The 9,515-nt window shown below is 35.5% G+C and overlaps 1 protein-coding gene across 1 annotated transcript in view; it reads right to left on the reverse strand.

Moving 5' to 3' along the window:
• CPSF6 (cleavage and polyadenylation specific factor 6) overlaps positions 1-9,515 on the reverse strand; it is a 39,869-nt gene that overhangs the window by 24,863 nt on the left and 5,491 nt on the right. Inside the window, exon 3 of the mRNA XM_044679200.1 lies at positions 1,000-1,209. Coding sequence (XP_044535135.1) covers positions 1,000-1,209 — 210 coding nt within the window. The remainder of the gene's footprint in view (positions 1-999; positions 1,210-9,515) is intronic.

Raw genomic sequence — 9,515 nt, forward strand, 5'->3', positions numbered from 1 at the left:
CGTTCCCATTGGACTGCTGGGCAGAAGGGTGGGTCATATGAGAAATGTCCTCAAGCACGTGTGGAGAGAGGGAAGGGAGCAGCCCCCTTTAGCATAAGTGCCATAGGTTTGCCAACACAGATGATCTCCAAAGACCTTTCAGTTCTAAAGTTCCTTGATTACAAATTTTCAGACATGATAAAGCTAAATTTATAAAACTTCTTATTTAAAAAGCACATCAAAATAATTTGGTTTATTAATAAAAATGTTCTTGAAACAAATGAGCTATCATAAACTTCTTATATTTAAAACAAGCATAAGGTAAATCTGAATGAATAAAAACAAAATCATTTTTAAGACATGCAGTTTTTTAGAAACACTCCAATAAAATATTTTTAAATAAGAGATCTAATAGATTACCTTTAGTTAAATTTCATAACATACAAATGCACTTTAGAAAATAAATTGTAGCTTTATTATTTAGACATGTCCCCTCCAAACTGATTTATTAGAATCCAGAGAACATCCAAACTTGGCAGCAAAATCTGTCACTAGAGTGTGCAGATTGCATACAATCACAATATTCCTACTCAATGTGAATTGGAAAATGAGACAGCCCATCAGCCTTATTTGTATCATCCTCTTTTCTCTTCCCATAAAGTTTTAAATTCTGATTTAAGACATAAAATGGATTTTTTAGAGAAGGGATGGAGTGTTTGAGGTAAATCAGAAAAATGAGAGGAGCAAAAACATAAATGCTCAATCTTTTAATTGTTTAAAAAAAAAAAACCAACACATATGCAAAACTCCCTTTAGTTGAAGTTACTCCTCGGCTCAGGTTTAACTATCACAAATTGGGTACACAGTTTTATCAAGTACAATAATGAAAACCTTTCTCCACTCTTAGGAATTAAAAACACAGGAAAAAAATATTTATGTAATCTCACATTTGTATTTTTAAACAATTAAATTCCAAGAAAATTTGAATGACATGAATTCAAAAGCATCCCAGGTACTTACCCATGTAAGATTTCCAATGTACAATGCAATTCTCTTTCCAGTATAGGTATAGACAACATTTGGTGCTGATCCTTTACCTACATCATCGCCAACAGAAGGTGGGAGAGCATCCATGTAATCCCGATCTTCTGGGGCATCTCCATTATTTGCAGATGGAGAGATGACATCATCATACAAATCTATCTGATCATGCCCACCGTATTCAGCTTCCTGAGATACAGAAACAATGCTCTAGATTACATAATACTCAGAATACTATTAAAGGTTAAAATACAAGGATATTGAACTTTTTTTTTTATTCTCACAGAAGATAGTCAAGGATCCAAACTTCTCAGTACAAATGTTACCTCTACTTTATGGAATAGATGCATTCATGAAAGATGCCTGTAAAGCAAAGTTCTGTATAATGAATCTTATTTTCCCATTGACTTCTATCACAAAATTGGAGTTAAGTCCCTCTGGAAAAATTTAACATGAAGACAATAAAATACAAAAATAAATTTTTGGTATGATTGTAGTCTTAAAGTCATAACACATGGATACGAAACAGATAAGCTATTTTAATAGTTGAAACAATATAATGAAAGAGAAAACCCAACAACTATAACCTCATACACATCACTGAGATCCAGAAATCACAGCTTTTTTCAAATCTTCCCTAATGTTCTAATTAATCTCCTTTAGCTGCTCAGATTTGGTCTTCTAGCTCTCTTTATGAAAGTTACCATTTTTAAAAAATGTCCCCTTCTGGAACAAAGGGAAGAGATGTGGAAAAATAGGAAAGGAAATTATTTTAAAAGTAGTAGTAGGTGAAAAAAAAAAACACTGGGAAAAACAAGAGATGAAATAAGACTGTTACAATTACCACAAGTTAAACATGGTTATGCTCAAGTACAATGTTATAAATGTGCTGCTATAAATCTTATTCCCAGTCAATAGAGAATTGGTCTCTCTCTGAAGTGGCAAGAGAAGATTTGTGAACACAGTGGAATAAGACCACAGAATAGGTTGTTTAGCGGGTACCTATAGTTCATCAACCATACTTAGGAAAGAGATTAGAAAAATAGGAGAGACTCAGAGATGAAAGAAAACCAGTCTAGCCTTGCTCCTTCATTTTTTTTCCCCAAGTGAAGAAAGGTAAGGAAAATTTTTTTTTTTTTAGTAATGAAAATCACGGGGGGGAGGAAGAACATGTTCACGAAGGAGGAAAATGAAGAAAAAAATGCCACCAATAATTCTATAAGTGAAAGAGATCTGCTTTAATTGTTAACAATTAGTACTCACTATAAGTAATCTACCTCATAAAAGTGCCACAAACACTCATTTTTCCTCACCCATTTTTTCTTCTGAGATGCTAGAGTCTATGTGTTTTTGTGGCAGGCAGATGCATCTAAGATACCAAGAAATTAGAGGAGATTCAAGATAAATGCTGAACAAGAGAGCTGTGAACATCTTAAGACAGCTGACTTTCTCACTATTCTCCTTCAGTCAAAATTACTCTGAGATATATACACAAAGATATAGTTACTAGTTCAAGAACATGAAGTTATATGGAAAACTCTCAGAGAAAATCTTTTAGTACAATAGTAGCCAGATCAACAAAACACTGCTACCATGATGGGTCACCAAAAACATGGAAATGTCATTCAGAAATGGCACTGTAATATCATTATAAGAGTTTATCTAATAGAAGAATGCATTTATATGCATAGCAAAATTTCAAGTTAATCTTTATGTTAAATGTTCTGAATCACTTAACTGATCCATAAATAGAAATTTTACATATTGAGTTTCTGTATTTATGGGGCATACCTAAAAATCCCTAGTAAGGGTATTCTGAGTGCAATGGCATCCAGAGAATAAAAATGCAGAAATTAAGACCATGAACCACGGATTGATGCTTCAATTTTATTGTTTGCACAGTAGCATAAGCAAAAACAGATCACCCCTTAAAAATCTAGATTTCTGCTATGCTAATACTTGTAAATAAACAGAATAGCATGCTCATATTTTATCCTAATAATAGCAAAATCTGTGGGAATTTTTTTTTGGAGTTTCAGCATAAGCTGAGGCTTCTCATTTTGTAGTTGGAACACAAGAGTTCCACACATGAAGCAGGAAAAAGGGGTCACAAGCTCGAACCTTCATTTTCAGATCATAAGGGGTTGAGGGCACTTTAAACTCTCTTGCAATCCGGCTCTTAACAGCAAGTAGAATTATTATTATTCAAAAGAAGTTGTGTCCCCATCCTCCTCTGCAGAAAGTATAACCACAACATAGGGTCTAAGGAAAAGTAAAAAAAAGAATGCAATGGTTAATAGCAAGGGTAAAAATAAAGGTATTTATGTTAACACTTTCACTTACAAAAAATAGATTAACATGCCAAGCCATTTCTTTTTTGTAAGTAATCAATGTCTATGAAAATAGTAAATGAGTAAACAGCAATTTGTAAACAAAACCACATTCTACACTAACCTGGTATTTCACAATCCACTTACTATTTTTGTCCATCCTTGAATTTCTATGTTGATACCAACCCATCCTTCCATATTGATATGGTTCTACCAATACTAGGATCAGCCATTTTGTCTGGTAGCTGGACTGTTTCCAATTGGTTGAAGCATGATGCTAATGAGACCATGGTCCTGGGTTTGATCTCCATGTAGCTAGAGCTTCATTTGTTCCAAAGCCATAGATTGTACTCCTAGCCATGGCCAGCCGTTTCACAAATGTATGCCATTGGGATTCCGTGAGATAATATGGATGAATCAGAACAAATTTATCACCATTACTGGAAAAGAACTCAAAGCACATGCCCTACAATAGTATCAATAGTGTCAATCTGAAGGCCAGCCCATACCACCTACCCAAACATCCATAGTATCCAACTTTCCATTACCACCTTGATGAATGTTATTTTAGAAAAGCTTATGTTTACACTCAAAAACCTGTAAACTCATTTAGGGATATAAAAGGAGCCCTAAAACTTATTTTGAAAATAACAGAAAAGGTTTTCAAATAAAAAGTGACAAGCTCTACTCAAAAGGGCTTATTTCAAATGGTTATCCTTTAATGATATTTTGTGAGGTTCAAAAATGAGCAAATATCACCCTTTCCTTTTCTCTAATAAAGTTTTCAGAAAATGCTGGCTTATCTTTAAATTTTTTTGCATAACTGAAAATTGACATAGAAGCAAACTATAAATTTAAGCTATAACTATACATTTCCATTGCTAGTAAAGCCATCAAGTTTATTTTTCTAATTTTTTTCATTCTTGATCATCCTAATGTATAGAAACTAGAAATGTATTAAAGCAGTGCAATCACTGACAAGACATCTGTACACACTGCAAGATCTAACAAGAATTGTTCCTAAAGCAAAGTTAGGGAAAACCCCATTAAAAAAAAATGTAAAATACCACAAACAAGATTCTCTGGGCTATTGTTTTTGTGGACAATTCATCCATGCCAGTCAGTAAAAAGAAAAATAATTTATACATATACACATAAAGAGACAAAGTAGGGCTTGTAAGTCATTCCTGACACTCTAGTATGGCCCAACACTAACTCTTGTTAATGCAAACTCTTCTATTTTTCTGTTATTTCATTTGGCACCCCATTAAGGCAAGAGAAGACCAAATGCCCCAAGGGCATGAGTTTTTTTGATAGCACTAGGTATCCATCAGTTAAAAAAGATATTAAGTTCATGAAGAAAAGAAAATCAGGGTATTCTAAAGTAAAAGAATTTAATAATCTAGTCACTTGATTAGAGATATCTACAATAGGATAAAAAACATTTATATAGCTTACATTTATACTACATTTTATAGTTAAAATTAAGTCGTACCCAATTCTCATTGGATCCCAACAACAATACTGAGGTTTGTAAGAGATGGGAAGACCAGGACCAAAGATTCAGTGATTTGCCCAAGGTCACACTCTTTCTAAATAAATGGTTAAGCCAAAACTTGAACCCCAGGTATCTTTATAGTACAGTGCTCTTCCACTACACTATAATACACTGTCCTTTACCCCACAGAGCACATGTGATAGGCTTGGATGATTTAAAATATCCAGTAAAAAATCATTTGTATTTGGCTTTGGAATACTAAATGACTTTTACAGCATTTATCTTCCCAACCATGCTCTAATTAGATGCTAAAATCCGTTTGCAATCCATCCAAACCTACCACCTTAATGGCAAAAAGAGCCTATAATTAAAAATGTGTCAAAAAAAAAAACCCTAGATAAATTACTACTAATAGACTACTACAAAAGAAAAGAAGCAGATGAACAAGAACGAATCACAAATTTGGTATACAAGCTGTCCTAGATAGTTTTCAATGCATAGACATTATGTCCAGGTAATATTGCTGTTCTTAAGTAGAAATCATCATTTTGTGCCTTCTAGAAACTTAAGCTCAGCAAGATTATGCCTATCTCATTCAATAAAAATAATAAGAGCAAGTGACTTAAAGAAGGCCATAATGGTCTAAAACATATAATGGAAAACTTTCTTCACTAGCTATACAAATAAAACAATGCTAAAGAGAAGGTATAAAGATTCAAAATAGTCCCCGATTACAAAATCAAAGTGACAAAGTTAATTTTTCTAATCACTAATGTGCTTTTTTTAAACTGAAAATTGGATTCCTAAGATCACAAAATTCACATAGGCCCATGAAAAAATGGACAAAAAGAAACTAGTTTCACCTTAGAGCCTCTCAATACTTGACTTCTGAAGTCAAGAAGATCCAGGTTCAAATTCTACTTCAGACATTTAGGATATGGTCATCTCTCTATGCATCAGTGTCCTCAATTGTGAAATGAGAAGGTTGAACTCTCCAGCCTCCAGGGTTTTTTCAGACTATAACTTTGTGACTATATTCTTCACATCAAGATGTCTATTTTGCTATGTAACAACCAGGCTTGATTTTGATGTACTTTGAGGCAAAAGAAAGAAAAAAATGCATCAAGATGCTCAATGATCAAATTTTAAACAAGGATAAATCCTGGCATGAACTGAAACTGTTCCAGCAGCTAAGACTGTAGACTGTAGATTCCTTCACCTAAACACAAAGTATGTGATTGCGAGGTGGGATGCAATAGCATTGCAGAAGGCCCAAATTTGATGGAATCTAGGGACCTCCAACTAAAAACATCAAGAATACCCACACACAAAATAGCAGAGTCCCTTGGCCTTTTTCTCTCCCTCATCTTTCCTCAACAATGGTTCAATTCATCTGGTCAACACACCTCCAGAGCACATGGGAATGATAAGAAATCTATATCTTGACTTCTAATATGTGCTTGATTATTCTTTTTTTTAAAATATATTATGTTTACTTAAATTTTAAAGATAGAACATAATGAACTGCATAGCAAATGCTGAATTATTTCTCTTTATGTTCAAATACTATATGCTTTAAAAGTGCCAGTTCTATAAAGAATTATTATAAGCAGGTTTAAAAAAAAAGGCAGAAATATCCAGAATTTTTAAAAAGTTGTCATTTAAGCAAACTACAAACAAAAACTGCCATCTGACTTCATCAATTTAAATGTCTAAAGATAACATTAGTAAAGTCATTTGAATGTAGGCTACCTGGAAAATAGTAAAAGAAAAATTGACTGAATAAAATAAATAAATAGAAAGGGGGGGTGTGTGTGTGACTGTAAAAGTTAGTGTGTGTGTGTGACTGTAAAAGTTAGTCAGTGCAACCCTTGAAATTTCTCTCAATCAGACTGTGCAGGAAGCCAATGAACATAACTAGACTAGAGCAACAAGCATTAACAAAGGAAATATTCCTCCAGGATCAAGTCTGCAAGTTTTGAAGTATTTCTTTTTTTTTTTTTTTTTAAACCCTTAACTTCTGTGTATTGGCTCCTAGGTGGAAGAGTGGTAAGGATGGGCAATGGGGGTCAAGTGACTTGCCCAGGGTCACACAGCTGGGAAGTGCCTGAGGTCGGATTTGAACCTAGGACCTCCCATTTCTAAGGCCTGACTCTCAATCCACTGAGCTACCCAGCTGCCCCTTGAAGTATTTCTGAGAAGTGAAGAAAACTGAAAAAAGACTTGGCCACTAAATGGTGCCCCAAGTAAGACTCCTCTGTGGAGACGGAGCTCAAAGCCAAGGACAGAAACTCCAGTAAGGAAAAGTGAATAAAGATTATATTCATCCTGGGCTCTAGTTCTAAAGCATATTCAGGACTCAGAAAATACATGGTATTGTCCTCTTTTGGATGAAATTGTTTACTACCAATAATTGTGTATCTAAAATCTTTTTCAAAGCTTTGATATTACTCTTTTGTGATACCTCAAACAGATGTAGTCTCACTAATAGTTTAACAACACTTGGGCATAACTTTTAAGCACCATAGGCTTGTAATATAAACACTGCAAATATTAAAAATATACAAATATGCATGTAAAAAGAATTTGTGGAATCTAAAAAAAAGCTCTAGCACTCTATTTCTATGTGGTACTCCAATGTCATGTGCTTAAGAGTTTAAAGAAGGGGACAGCTGGGTAGTTCAGTGGATTGAGAGCCAGGCCTAGAGACGGGAGGTCCTAGGTTCAAATCGGGCCTCAGACACTTCCCAGCTGTGTGATCCTGGGCAAGTCACTTGACCCCCATTGCCTACCCTTACCACTCTTCTGCCTTGGAACCAATACACAGTATTGACTCCAAGATGGAAGGTAAGGGTTTAAAAAAAAAATTAATTAAAAAAAAAAGTTTAAAGAAGCTAGTGGCATCACTTTAAGTAAGTACAAAGATCTTTTTACAAATATTAAAGGGGCCTGTGACACTAAAAAGATTAAGAACCCCTGAATTAAGAGTTTAAAAAAATTTTAAGCTTTGTTGTGTTTTCACGGTACTCAAATGCTATATATTCTTATTAATGGTTTAAAGACATTTAATTGGCATAACCTTTGAGGATAACTTGCCATAGAATCATTAGCCCTATTTAAAAAGATTATTACGTGTATATATAAAAGAATTAGAGGACCCAAAAAAGGCTTTAGCACCCAATTTTTTGTGGTACTAGAATGGTATAGTCTTATTACTAGGTTAAAGACACTTTACTTGTATAAATTCTTGAACAAGATGAGTTTGCAATACAAACCACAAATATTTAAAACATTTTTGTCACCTTACGATGCTTTATCCATTTACTGGTTAATGCTTAAAACATTTTTTGAACTTAAAAAGAATAGGAAAGTGTGGTAATTTTGTTTTTCCTAGAGCACTACAAGGAACACAAAAAGTAAAGTGAAATTTAGGGGAAAACAAATCAGGTTTGTGTCAATTCAACAGCTATCTGGATTAAAATCGGCAAACTGGGACATGTGGAAGTTTTAAAACTTCCTCCCAGGGACAGGGTAAAAATCAGATTTGAAATTTCTGTGGAGTTTGGCCTTAAAAAATAACAAACCCTCCCCCCATATTATTGAAAAAAATACATTATCCACCTCCTGGTTCCTTCCAATTTCAATTAAAATCCCAAGAAACTCTTCTTTAAAAAGTACAAACAAAAAAACCTAATCCCCTTCCCCTTCCCCAACATGTGCTGTGGAACAAAACTCATCATCTAATTCCTGGCTTCTTATTAATGTCAACTAAAGTCCCTCCTCCAAGCAATTTTTTCTTTAAAAAAAAAAAAAAATCCACCCCCCCACCACATGCAAAACTATTGAGAAAACATCCATGGCTTCCAAATTTCAACTAAAATCCCACCTTCCAAAAGAAGCCTTTCTTAAAAAAATAAAATTAAAAAAAAAAAAAACCCACCCAACCCTCCTCTCCTATATTGTTACTGAACAAAACTGGCTTCTTCCAAGTTTTAACTAAAATTCCATTTTCTACAAGAAGTCTCTCCTCTCCTTGCTAGGGCCTTCCCGGGGTCTTTCCCTTACAATCTGAACCTGTTTGCACAAAGTTGTTCGCAGGATGTCCGTTGTTCAGAAGGAAAGCTCCTAGAGGGCAGGGGCTGGCTTTTTGTCCTTTTGGGGGATGGGTAACTCGGTCAAAAAGCATTTAGGAAGCCAGGCACTAGAGGCCAAGGACTGCCCCCCGCGAAAAACTCCCAGGCGAAGCCCAGAGGGATGCATGGATGCAAGGCCCCCCCCACAAGACAGCCGGCCAAAGCCGGTGCTACCCCCTCCCCCGGGGCATCCTCCCATCTCCCCGGTCCAATAGCGAGGACAGACGTTTTGCAAAAGAATGCCCATTCCTCCGAATCAGAACCTCGGTTCTTCCGGAGGAGGAAACTCGGGGCTGGGGAGATTGGGAGTCTCCTCGAGGGCAGGCACCATTCTTCCTTCCCCCACCTCCTTTTTTGGGCCTTTCTTTGTATTCCCCAATGCTTTGCCCACAATGCTCGTAAGTCCCGGAAAAGTGTTTAATAAACGCGTCAAGAAGTAAAATAATTTTTTTTTTCACTAAATGCGTCTTGTCGCGGCCTCCTCACACTCCCCGGGGTCCTTAGCGGGGGTAGGACGGGCGACCCTCCCCCCCC

Source organism: Gracilinanus agilis, chromosome 5, assembly GCF_016433145.1.
Source record: "Gracilinanus agilis isolate LMUSP501 chromosome 5, AgileGrace, whole genome shotgun sequence".
NCBI lineage: Eukaryota > Metazoa > Chordata > Mammalia > Didelphimorphia > Didelphidae > Gracilinanus > Gracilinanus agilis.